At 38.8% G+C, this 12819-nt stretch overlaps 1 protein-coding gene across 2 annotated transcripts in view; it reads left to right on the top strand.

Annotated features, from left to right (window-relative positions):
* Positions 1 to 12819, top strand: part of TTC17 (tetratricopeptide repeat domain 17) — a 63589-nt gene that overhangs the window by 35723 nt on the left and 15047 nt on the right. For both annotated transcript variants that reach the window (XM_064452298.1, XM_064452299.1), the window contains exon 17: positions 12225 to 12395. In XM_064452298.1, the coding sequence (XP_064308368.1) occupies positions 12225 to 12395 (171 nt within the window). The remainder of the gene's footprint in view (positions 1 to 12224; positions 12396 to 12819) is intronic.

The following is a 12819-nucleotide window of genomic DNA, read 5'->3' as shown; positions in this document are numbered from 1 at the left end:
GCTTAATAATCACTAAGTATGGTTTTAGTGCCCTCTTGTGGTACAGATACCCTATACCACATGAAATCAAGAGTCTTGTTTCACTTCATTTACTTCCTCTTAAAATAAAACACAGGAAAAAGATATTTGATCTCTTAAGTGAATGGATTTCCCTTTGTCACCCAGCGCTTAAGTTCTTACAAAGTTAATAAGCTTAGACCTTTAAGCAAACTGACCTGAAGAGGAGAGGTTGAGCTGAAAAGGAGAATCTCTGCTTGAAACTCTAATAGTAAGCTTATGGACAAATTAAATAACTTGCTTAAATTAACATCACGGTTTAAGCCTCTTATTCTAACCTGACAGCTGCAATCACATCAAGTTCCTTATAGTGATTTCAGGTACACAAACACTAAGCAAAAGCATCACATACATTTTCTTTACAGTAGTGTGTTAAAACACAGAGATGTGAAATACTTTGCATTTTTAAATGCAACTTTCACTTACTCAGTGATCCCCTACAAGCTGTGACTGACTCGATAATCCCAGCGAGGGGCTGCTAAATTTTGTTTCCATTTGCTATAGCATGATGTCCTTTTAGATATTTTTACCAGAGTAGCATGTTAGTTTCCTCCTTCTCAATCTGCTGTATCTTGTTCCTCCAAGGAATACTCATCACTTACAGTATTAATAGGTGTAAAGAGGGGACGTTTACTCTTGGGGCAAAGGGTATTGAACTCAGCTCAGAATTTAATCTTGTGTTAGTTGAAGCAAAAGGCCTGAATCTATACCAATTGTACGGGTTTCTGAACTGAACATTACTGTATGTTTAAAATTCAGCTTTTTCTTCCTTTGACTTGCGTATCATGTAAAGGGAGAATTCTTGAGTGCTCCCGAGCCTTATTTAGACTACCATAAATGTTAGCACTCTTAGTTATCTCATTATATTAATGAAAGGGATGGGATCTGTGGCCATTAATTTCTCTGCTGCTTTTAATCTTTCTCCATTGCCTTATGGGAAGGTTCATCTGTATAGACAGCACAGCTGACCCCAGTAAGGTTTTTAAACAAGCAGAATTCTGTGAAGCATGTGAACAGCTTGTCAGAGCTCTCAGAAACACATAGAGGCAAATGTTTGCATTGTCATTTAATAGTAGCATAGAGGAAGTGGATTCTGTCTTAAACAATATCAGTTCTAAAATCAACATTATCATTTGAAGTTAAATACTCAATTGCTTATTTCTGCCCCCTTACATGCACATGTGTGCACCCACATGCCTATTGTTCACCCTGCAAGTTCCACCTGGGAACTGACAATCAAGCTGGATTCTTTCTCCCTCAAGCATCTCTGCCAATGGAGATCATTTAGTATCGATCCATCTGGAAGATCTGTTGGTGATGCACAAGTGGAATATAGGTCACCACATTTGGGCTCTGCAGTGCTAAAGGAATAAGAGGAGGTTAAACTGTGCTTGCGTAGAATGAAAACATCTTACTGAACCCTGCACGTGGGAGATACGGAAAACAAGGATTGCTTTTTGTCCTGTTGGAGGCAGACATCCGTAGGGGATGGGGGCATCAGGAAATGTCAGACATGCCTCTGGGAGATCCTGGAGAAATCTTATGTGAGAATGTGCTCTGTGGGAATAACATGACCCTATTATTATTTCAGTTCTGGGCTACTACTTCTGCACCATTAGCTCAGCAAGGGAAGAAGCAGTTCCTACAATCTACCTTTGCTGCAATAATCATGGCGTTCCTAGAATTTTACTGCTGTGATCTGGAAGATAGTTGACCAGACACAGTTTTTTTTATACTTGATTTGATGCCTGCTGCGTAGATCAGATCTTTCCCTGAAAAGTCTTTGTCTATCATCCCTTGAGTGGCTGAAGGAAGTTGAAAGTGAAGGACCTTGCCTTGATAGTGCTGTTCCAAGCTTACTTTGAAACCTGTCTTTCCTTTCCAAGCTCCATGTATTTTTCTTCTCAAAATATGCAGAGATGTATAGATTGAGATTCTTAAATTTAAAAATGAAAGAATGTGGTACTATGTTAAACATGGCATTTGTAGCTACACCAGTATGTAAAGGCTGTATACCCACTGCTAATGCACGTTGCTTCCAAACTACTGCTTGCTGGAAAGCCGTTATGTATCTTAAAGTTTTCTGTAATTAGCAAGCAAAGTGTGCTGTCTTAAGTATCTCTCTGTTGCTCATATGTCATTCTCTCTTGCATTTGTTAAGCATGCTAATGGATAAATTTGATCTGCAGCTCCTTTTTATGCTAACATTAGGTGATTTCTTTACATCATGTAAAGTCTGTCTTCCTAGTTTACGTACTTACTCTGCTTATTTACAGCATGACAGTGTACCTAACAACCTCTCCCAAGAGTCATCAGTCTCACTTTGCTTCATGCTCTGTTAAGAATCATATGCCTGCAATATTTAGTCTTCTGTATCCATTCTGTCTTTTCCCAGGATCAAAAGGCCACAGGCCAGGAGGGAGAAAGTAAGTCATGGCCTCAGCTGCAGGAGTAATTGAGGAAATGGGGATAGCACAGTGGAAGGGAATTTAGAATTGTAGGAGAGTTCAGTGAGAGTATACTGATGCAAAACTCTTAACGTATGAAAAAGAAGCCGTACAGTATTAAACTAAATGTAATGACATTTCCAGTTTTTATCTGCCTTTATAGTGCAAATGATTCTTCATGACAAGTTATCTGGATCCTTCCATTACTTCAGCATAGCTACATGGTCAGGTAGTAGGAGGAGGATCATCGGGGGTTAGAGAAGAAGAGAAAAGGTTCTCTCCAACTAAATTTTTCAAAGCCTGATACCTTCAGTTATCAGATGTATTAACATTTCTCTGCAATGTTTTTGGTGCTTTTTTGTGATAAGAGTGTAGAGACAATGAGACATCTTTGCTACTGTCTGTGTCTTCATCTTTTTTTGGGAGGGTGCTTTTGCCAGTGGTGGTTTCTTGCATGTAGCTGCTAAAAATCCATACTGAACCTGAATAGTACATACTGCCTAAAGCTGAACCTTTTTAAGAAGGTCCAACAACTGTATATGTTCAACAGCCTTTTTAGGAGGAGGAGTAATTCCCCAGCTACACCTCCAGGAAGATGTAGTTGCACGAGCAACTTCATAGTAAAGCTGTACAGACTGAATTAGAGAGTTGGTTAATGCATGTTTGGCAGAGAAAGAACATGTGATCCCCATGTATAGAAGAACTGACAATGCATAGTTTAGTGTCATTAACAACTTGCCAGACCTTGAAGGCTGTATTCACTTGACTTAAATCTGAGAACTGGTGAAGTGGTGATGCATAGCCCCAGCCTGTAATGAGTCATGTTGAGATTGTCTCAAAGCAGCATGCAATGCCATGTGCTCAGATTAAAATGAGTACTGCATGCTGAGCCATGGAGTGCCAGGCACTTAACTACCCCTGATCTGTCTACTTTATTGATTTTTATTTTTTTTCTCCTTTTAAGGTTGGTTGCTTGGTTCATGTGAGTTTGTGTTGTGCTCTGACTGTCCTCAAAGCTTTAAATCTATCACCTGTTCTGGCTACTAGTGACTGAAACTAGGGCAATTCAGAGTTTCCCTAGAGGAAGAGATTGATGTTTCTTGAATGCAGCAGTTCTGGGGAGAAGGCACATTCTTCCAAAAATTTCTAGTCTTTCTGCATGCACTTTTCTGTAGCTTTGTACTATTCTGGCAGTGTGAGGAAAGGATTTTCTTGTTGAATCCTAAGCTAGGGTGGTTGGCAGTATTCTTGTCAAACTTAACCTTCAGCAGGTGTTCCTTACCTGGACTCAAGAAAAGGCTAATTCTGTTCTTGTTCATCACTCCCTCATAAACAGGATTGATTTTTTTTTTTTTTTAATCTTTCATACAGCAGCAACTCTGCTTCTTCATGGAATTGTGTAAAAAGTGGGCTGTCAGACAAACTGCTAAGCACTTAAAAGCTGCCTTGGATTAGTAAGGGGCATACCTACCTGACCAGTTACCACATTGTTTTGCTATTTGAGTGTGTTAGTGTCTCTTCTTTGATCTCCAGTTAGGAGGAAGACTATATGGATATCTATCCAAAACAAATCTATAAATTGTCATGGATCAAGTCTGACTATTAATCTGCTCTTGTTGAGCAGTATAACCTAATGAAGAGATACACAGATAAACATAAATACAGCCTATCAAAAATATTTTCTTAAAATAAAAAATATGACATCAGGTCCCTGTGGAATAATGTTTAAATTCCAATATATGGTTTAAACCTTACAAACAGGGTAGCAGTCAAAAGACACACACATAAGGCCATTACTTGGCTTTATAATGTCAACCCCGTATGCTGAGAGAAGTGGAAAGCTACCAGTAACTCATAACAGGGATAGTTAACTGTTGTAGATTTCAACTACAAAATGCCGTTTCTCATGTGTGGGCTACTCTTGTACTTAAAGTCCCTTTTACACTTGAGTTCATAGGTACCGCAGGATCTAACAGGATCTAGCAAAATATTTAATGTTTAGCATAAGTAGTAGTAAGTGGCTTATGATGGAGGAAATATTAGAAAGGAAGCAAAACAAATGCAGGCCACTCTTGCCTTTGCTAATGCTAGTGATCCTTAAACTAAAAATTTCCAAGGCTTAATCAGAAACAGATTTCAGAAGTGCGTTGAGTGCAGGGAACTAAATATTAGTCATTTGATATTCATAGCATACGTTATACTGTGATCTACTGTGGGTGAATGTTTATTGGTGAGGAATGAATAAGTAACTATTATCTGACAGTAAGGAAGATCTGGCACAAAGGAGAAGTCACTGAGGACAAGCCTTTGTCTTCAGAACTTACACGTGCTTGTTTCTCTTGCTTTCTTTCCCTCTTTCCCCAAAACAAAAAACCACAATTAAGCTATTCTTCAGGCACAGGCTGAAGTTCAGACCGGAGTGCTACTTAACTTCCTTCTCTATATGTAGGAGCAGGGTCCCCTGAAAGAGATATTTTCTAGTCTCTTTTATCCACTGACAGGATTAGAGAGTTTAAATTTAGATGTTTAGATGTTTCTGTGGTTTGGGCCCTATTCCCAGGCATCATAGAGCAAGTTATTGCTTCTAGGTGTGCATCATAAAAAAAACAAGCTCCTGTTTTAGTGGGTGGTGAGGAAGGAGGAGAGTGAAGGCTTTGGGTAGTCAATCTCTTTCATTTCCCCATCCCTATTTTTAACTATGGAAGAGGTGTCGGGGGTGGGGAAGGGTTGACATTTTCTACTCTGTTATAAAGTAGCCTACTGAATTCTTCAATATGTTTTGCATGCATGTCCCTTATTAAACTGCATTGCATTCTAATTTAAATAGGTTTGTCTTCCTCTTTAAAATTTTTTCCATGTTTTATTTATCACTTCTTGATATTTCATAAGGAGAACTTGTGTGTTCATCAGGGACTGGTCTGTTATGCAATGGTGAGGTATTTCTCTCCATATGAAAAAGAAATCTAGTTATGTGTTGTTGGCATTTGTATGCTTTGAAAGGTTTAATCAGAACTACTGTAATGAGACAAATAGATAATCTTTAAATCTATAGCTAAGCCAATTTAGAGGCATCTTTTGGCTACAAATCAGATATAAAAACTATTTACCTACAAGTGAAAAGAGCTGATTTACTATATAATCCTCTTAATTGAAAACCTGTTGTTGGAATAAATAATAAAAAAGAAAGACCTTTTGTATGCTTCATTTTGTGTGCTTGAGTGTAAATTTTGATCATATAAATCAACGTCCAGTTGTTTGCTATGCATCAAACCAAAGCTTGTTATGTAGGGCACTCTTCTGACTGCTCAGGGCCACTGACCATTCATCTAAGGGATGAATTTAGAGAAGAGGTAGGAATTTATGAAAACCAACTTTTAAGATACTTCATATTGCTCTGCATTACTGTTCACTATACTTAGGTTTTATTTTTCAGTTAGCAGTATGTCCTGTCCTTTGAAAATGTTTATTTTTGTCCTGTAACTTACACTTTTGCAAAGGTGGATTTATATTAAAGGGAAAAAGCTAAAAATGGATAGTGTTTCTCTGTGGAGAGAAAAAACACCAAAAGCTTAGTCTGAATTTTGGGCACTACACTCATTATTCTCTGCCAGTACCCATATTGATATGTAACTTGAAATATTTGACCGGAGAGGGAAACTACTACAATCTGTCCTTCGTTATTCCAGCAGAGTAGCTATGATGATATGTGAGTAGTAGATTTAATTTTTTTTTTAGTGATTTATCCAGTATATTACAACTGTAAAAGGTACTGGAGGTACATTTGTGTTACTGTTACAGAGCCTAGTCAGGCCTTGTTGAAACTAGCAGTGATACTGTTGGATTCAGAGAGAGCAAGACTGACCGTTGGGTGGGCTGTTCGGCTTTTTGAGTCTGCGGCAAGGCTTTGAACAATCTTCTGCTTCTGCAGATAAAGGTTACCTGTCTGCTTTGTAACTTTCGTGGGTCCTATAGTGCACAGTATTCACTGTGGTAGGACTTGTGTATTTCTCTTGGGTTAAATATAGACTTGTTAAACATTCACAGGTCAGTCTTGCATAGCCAGGTAACTGTAATGAATAACGTGTACTTTTCTTCTCCCTTTACTTTCCTGCTCTGTCACTTTGCTGATCATTTTTCACTAAAAAGAAACAAAAGAAACCGAGAACTTTTTTTTTTTAGCTTGTGTGTGTGGAGCCCGGCTTGCGCTTCTGGAGCACAGTGCTGTCTTGCTGTTTGGCAGTTACGGCTGGTGCCCCTTCTGTCATGTTTTTGATGACAATCTTGTTCAAAGTGGTTTGCAGTTTCTGCTTTCAAAGCTGAATCATGGGATTCATTTTGAAGTGTAAATACCTATTTTTTTCAGGAAAACGGTAAAAAAAGGAATGCATTAATTTTAGAGAAAAATCTTATAGCCATGTTAATTTATAATTAAGGTGAGCCCAGCAGCAATAGCTAAACAAAGGTCTCTTCTCTAGTTACTGCTCGACCTATTGCTTTTAAAACATCTCAAAATAAGTGGCATGGATTTTTTTCCTTTAACAATGTTTTGCAGTCAAGTGGAATAACGTGGTTGCTTTTAATGGCTCACAAGATCCTTAGGAATTTATCATGTTCACCTTGAAATATCAAGGTACTTTGAGTATGCAGTGTGTTAATCACCAGTGTTAACATTGCCGTGAAAGTCAAAACTCATGTTTTGTATTTGTCTGAAGGATGGTTTCTCAAACAGCACTTTCCCATAACACTACCCTGACTCATTAATATTATATTGCAGTGGAGTCACCATGGTGCAGAAAGTAAGACAGTTCTTCAGGTGCTAGTTTGGCCCAAATTTTGATGACTGAGATCCCAGTAGTTTTAGATGTGCAAAGGGGTTCTGCTAGGTGAGTTTGTTCATTCATCCCAGGATATTTTTGTAAACCCTGGTAAATTATATTGCCTGTGACATGAAGCACTGAACAAGACTTGTTCTATAAAAGTGATGGGTGACAATAAGGTGGTTTTCAGTTTGGTTTCTATAATGGATATATTTTAGACTAATTCTAAATATGCAATGTCACCCAAGCAGTGAGCAACCCTAAAGTTTTCACATGACCTAAAAGTAGCATTAATTGTCACACATTTTCATGGGTAAAGTGGTAACGTACCACCCTCTTTAACTAGTGTCTCTCTGCATCTGTGTAAGCAGTGACTAGCAAAAGTAAAAAGAAGACTGCTTATTGATGCACTGCTCCTGAAATGTCTGCTGATGAGGCTATTCATCTGCATGCAAGGATTAAAACCTGTTTGCATTAAGCTTAGTGATATGTCGTTTCTGCTATAAAAAAAGAGAACTACCTTTACCAAATTTCACTGTGTGGAATACTAGTTTTGAGCGTGCATCAAAAAAACAAGCATGGAGTCAATAACTCCTGTCCACAACTTGGTTTCAGTTTTTTCTATACTCTGGCAACCCAGGTATTGGGCTGACATTTAGGAAGAGTTCTCTTTGCATTGTTGAACTGTAAAGGAGCACATCACTTAAGTAGCACACTGGGCTGAGGGGAACCTCATGATATTCAACAAGAGCAAGTGCAAGGTCCTGAACCTGGGGAGGATTTTCTAAAACCTAGTATATGGGAACATAGGTGGTAGAGTTAGGAATGCCATATTTTGCAAGCTCTGCACTGACAAACAAAGAATAAAAAGTCAGTAAAAACACTGTGCTGACCAAAGTCACTTCGAGATAATTTTACTTTTTGTTTCCAGTGCTGTAGATGACACCAACTCATTTATCTCAAGTTGGTATATAGAAACAGTGACAATAGTGAGGCCTCGTTCTTTCTGCCAGGTGTACCACAAGACACAGACAGCTACAATGCTAGTTATTTTAGATTTTTAAAACAATCAGTGCCCTCTTTAATGGTGAAGTTTGATTACTTTCAAGACCCGTGTCAAGGTGCAGCACTTCCATGTGATACACTGGGGGTGTTGTTTATTCATCTTTGCCATACTTTTCATGTTTCTTTCCCTGCTTTAGGTAAGCGGGTTTCAGTCTGAGGGTCTGGAGTCACCTAAATGACAAGTTTGCTCTTAAACAAGAAACCTCACATAGTAACAAAGAAGTTTATACATAATAAGGGAAGTTCATAATTGTTTCCAAGCGTGACTTTTCTGAGAAATGTGGCAATATGAAGTATGGTTTAGAATAAATACTTGTTATAGGTGGACCAAGTCGTCAACATCAGTTACTGCATTACTTCTTCCAGTTATTTCTCCTTCCTTGCTACAGATGTTGACTCTGAGTGTTTCTTTCCCTACAGAAAGTGGCTTTCAACTTAAGCATTTGGAATCATCCAATTCCTAAACAAGAACTTAAGTCTGACTTTTTTGCAGGGTTTTTTAGCCCTGCCGACTGCAGTAGGTACCACAGCTTTGGTGGACATTTGAGAGGGGTCCTGAAAATCAAGAAGGTGATTAATATTAGATGGGATGGATGATCTAGCAGACCTTTTCTATATTTAAAATCTGTGTTGTGCTAATGCTGTACAAGTGCATTCACGTTGGCCCCAACAAATTACAGACTAGAACAATATGCGAAATCGAGACCTTTAATATATACAGTGTCCTGCTTTTAATCTCCAAGGTCTCGATGCTTCAGTTTAGAGTTTGTATTTGTTTTTTCTATCCAATGGATTTGCTTTATAATTTAGGAACTGTTCTTTTTTTTTTCCTCCTAATTTCTACATTAACCTGGCACAACCAGGCTATTCATTTGTGTTATTTCCAACACTTAAATAAAGGCCCAGACACTTATTTTGTGTCATCTCTGTAGCATATTTGTTTCACTGCCTGGAACATAGTAACCAGGACTCATGATACACAAGGTAGGGCAAACTGATCCACTTTCCTCTGAGCTTCCAGAGCTCTGAAGAATCAATAGGAAAAGTGGCAACAACTGCTCTCGGGGCGGGGGGGGGGGGGAATAGTAAGAAAGTGATCCTTGTCTAGTAACTTTTTGGGGTGGACCAAGTACTGAATTGATCAAGTACTATGAGGTAGTTTTAGACTTCCAAGTTTGGCAGCTGCAGTATCACTGTATCAGGACTTCACACCTAAAATTCACATGTGCATATTTAGACAATCAGAATATATGTGAAATGTTAATAAATGATACGTAGCTGAGCATTTGTAGTGTGGTAGTCCCTTTTGTCCTTCATACAGCTAAGGTGCTGTAAGTATTGCAGTGACACAGCTAATGTTCTACAGCCAGTGAAGGTGCCTGGAGTTTGGGGCTACATTGTTCCCTTGCTGGTCTCACACTCTTACCTGGTGGTTTTCCCCCTTGGTCTTCAGGCGTCTGTCTGATACAAGCTGCAGAGTTCTGACTTGCAGTCTTCCAGTACCACCAGCTTCATGGTACGCTCATCAGAGATTTTGAACTTCCACTGATTTTTCAACCAGCACTTGTTTTTTCTCCTGCAATGTCAGACAACCAAAAGCAGCAATTTGAAAAAATTAGACCGTTCAGGTTTCTATATATAGCAGCTCTCAGATCCCAAGAAAGCCAGCACTCTTATCTAGGCTGTTTTCAGCTGTCAGTATTTGTAAATTAATATTAACAGAGTTGGTCTTAAGTAGAATTTTAAGTGCCATCATGCTTTTTTCCTTCTGCTTATTTTTTCCAGGTTTTTTCTCTTTTTGGCAGTTTTATTTCAATTAAAAATAGTTGCCTGTTTTTTCAGCCCTTTGCTTTGTTCTTCATACTAATGATGAGTTGACCTTCAAAGGGAATTGTGGTCATAACATTACTGAGAAGCATCTGATTTTCATCAAAATCAGGCTGGTTTGATGTCAGGCAGGGGGGACTAGTTTCACTTTTAAGGTTCTGTGCATGCCATTTCTCATAAATGAAACATGAGGATCTCCATATATTGAAGTGCGCTTTTTTTTTTAATGAAACCAGTTAATTTCTTATTGACAGCGTGGGGGAGGTAGGGAGGGGACTAAAGAAAGTATCAATCACTAATAGAGTAGGAAAGGCAGGTTATAATTGTATGTCAGATATTACAAGAATTTATGAAGTTAACTGCTTCTGTTTTATATATTTACTCATAAAGTAACATTGTTTGACCTATGTTATGTACAGCAGAAAAGGTAGGGCAAGAAATAGTTTTCACAGAGGGTTTATGAATAGTTTCATTTGTTTGATTTTACACACCCACGCACCCACACACACCTTGCAGAAAATATTGTTCTGTTTCTCCTCCAAAGATGCCACCTGAGTTTTCACAATGCAGAAGTAGAGAGAATACAGCAAAAAGCTATAGTTTCACTTTGCTGAGAAGTGGTGGAACAGGGTACCCATACACAAGAGTTTCAACCATCCCCTCGTGCTTCTGGCCTGATAGGAGTGAGATCTAAAAATACTCTTTTGTAACATGGGATCATTGTGTGAAGAAAAAAGAGTCACTGATCTCATATTTCATGCTGCTGGTTGAAAAAAAATAACACTTTCTGTATGCATGGAGCAATACAATTTGCATTCATGAGAGTAGAATGGGGAACATACTTGAGAGTCTTGCATATAATTTAAGCATCCTTTGATTTGCTATGTGCTTCTTAATTCATTTGTATATGTATGCTAATTTCACTCACAAGTGGTTGAAATAAAGGAAGGAGGGATTTGAGAGCAGCAGCTTTGCACATGGAATGTGTTTTTCCTCTGTGGTGGCAGGCGGCTTTGTGGCAATAGGCAGGTGCCCCAGTCCGTGTCTCAGTCCCGTAGCTGTGCAGTGAGGTTCAGAGCAGCTCACAGCCTCTCACACGTATAGAGAATCCTGACTCTACCTGTGTGGCTCTGGAGGTCGGCTGGGGGAGCAGCTCTCTAAACACTTCTTGCCCTGGAAGACTGGCAAGTAATTCTTAGAAAATCTGAGCTGTTTAGGTAAAGTATATTTGAGATCAAAAATATTGCTACAGAGATGCAGGCAGCTACCCTTTAAGCTCTCTGAACGCTTAACAGTGTCTCACTGAAGGATGCTCAAAGGGAAGCATTGCAAGTTGGCACATTGGGGTTTGTTTTTTTTTTATCTGCTCATTACTGGCTCTGCATTTGGATTTTTCCAGTGTTATTCCTAGATCTTTGTATTTGGTGGAATCTGAACCTGTAACCTGACCACAGAATTACAGATGTTAAATTTTCAGCTGATTAAACTTCTGATTTTTGGCACAGATAAATAGACAGACAAAAGCTGCAGGTATTAAATGAGCTAGTCTTACCTACATACTGTCTGTTGCTGGCACAGAAGGTCAGAGCCATATCAGTCTGCTTTGGCCCTTTCTCTCTTGCATGTAAGTATGGTGAGCATCATGGTGTCTAAGTGATGTTCATATGACAGGGAACTCCCACGTATGGTGTAGTGTCATTAAAAATGTATCTTGGGAATGCTCATTGGAGTGACTACCAGCACACAATAATTGTCCACGTAATGTGCAATCTTCCTTAAAAAGATACCTGATTTTTCTTTCATTAGTAGTTTACCATTTATGGCTAATAATATTGCTTCCTGTAACTATTTTACATGATCTGCCTTGTCAAGAGTCTTTGATACCTTGTAGAATTATAATGTTAAATTGTATGTAGAAAACTAGAAGGCTGTAGCTTCCGCAGTACCGCTTCTGCACTGTATCCCAGAGTAGCGATCTTACATGGTGTATCAGTAAACTTTTCTCTTTCAGGCCACTGTCATGAGAAAAATCCAGATGGCAGTCATGACAAGGAGAAATACTTTCATAACCACCATGAGTCAGTTACAGCAGCAGCAGAAGGACACTCTGATGGAAGTACAGAAAATCCAGAAGTCCTTACTCAGAGTTCAGCAAGTGATTCCTCCTTCTTGAGACTGGAAAGTAAGTCAGCCTTACAAAATCAGTGCTGGCAAATGAATCAGTTCCTAGATTTTTCAGAAGAGCTGTCTTCCTCCAAGAAACCACCTTTTCTCCTCTCTTTCTGTAAAGTGACAAGTAACCCTTAAAACCAGTTTCATTCTGTTCACTGTTCTTCAAGTCTAGTGTCAAAATGCATTAAATCAAAAAATGAGATCAAGGTTTAGAGGCTTTCCAAGCTGAAGGATGTAGTTTCTTGCAAGACTCTACAAATGCATGTTGGTTGTACCTCTGTGAATTCTGTATCAGCTGTGCCAGACAGAAGGGAAGAAAAACAGTGCCTGTGGTTAAGGTATAGGTCACTTTATTCAGTGTTTAATGCACATAGGTAGAGAAGAGACACCACCTGTTTACTCCTTCCGACAGGAAGAATTCTGGTTTGGAAAGG

The sequence above is a fragment of the Phalacrocorax carbo genome, chromosome 5, assembly GCF_963921805.1.
Source record: "Phalacrocorax carbo chromosome 5, bPhaCar2.1, whole genome shotgun sequence".
NCBI lineage: Eukaryota > Metazoa > Chordata > Aves > Suliformes > Phalacrocoracidae > Phalacrocorax > Phalacrocorax carbo.
This window is presented reverse-complemented; position numbering and strand designations above follow the sequence as displayed.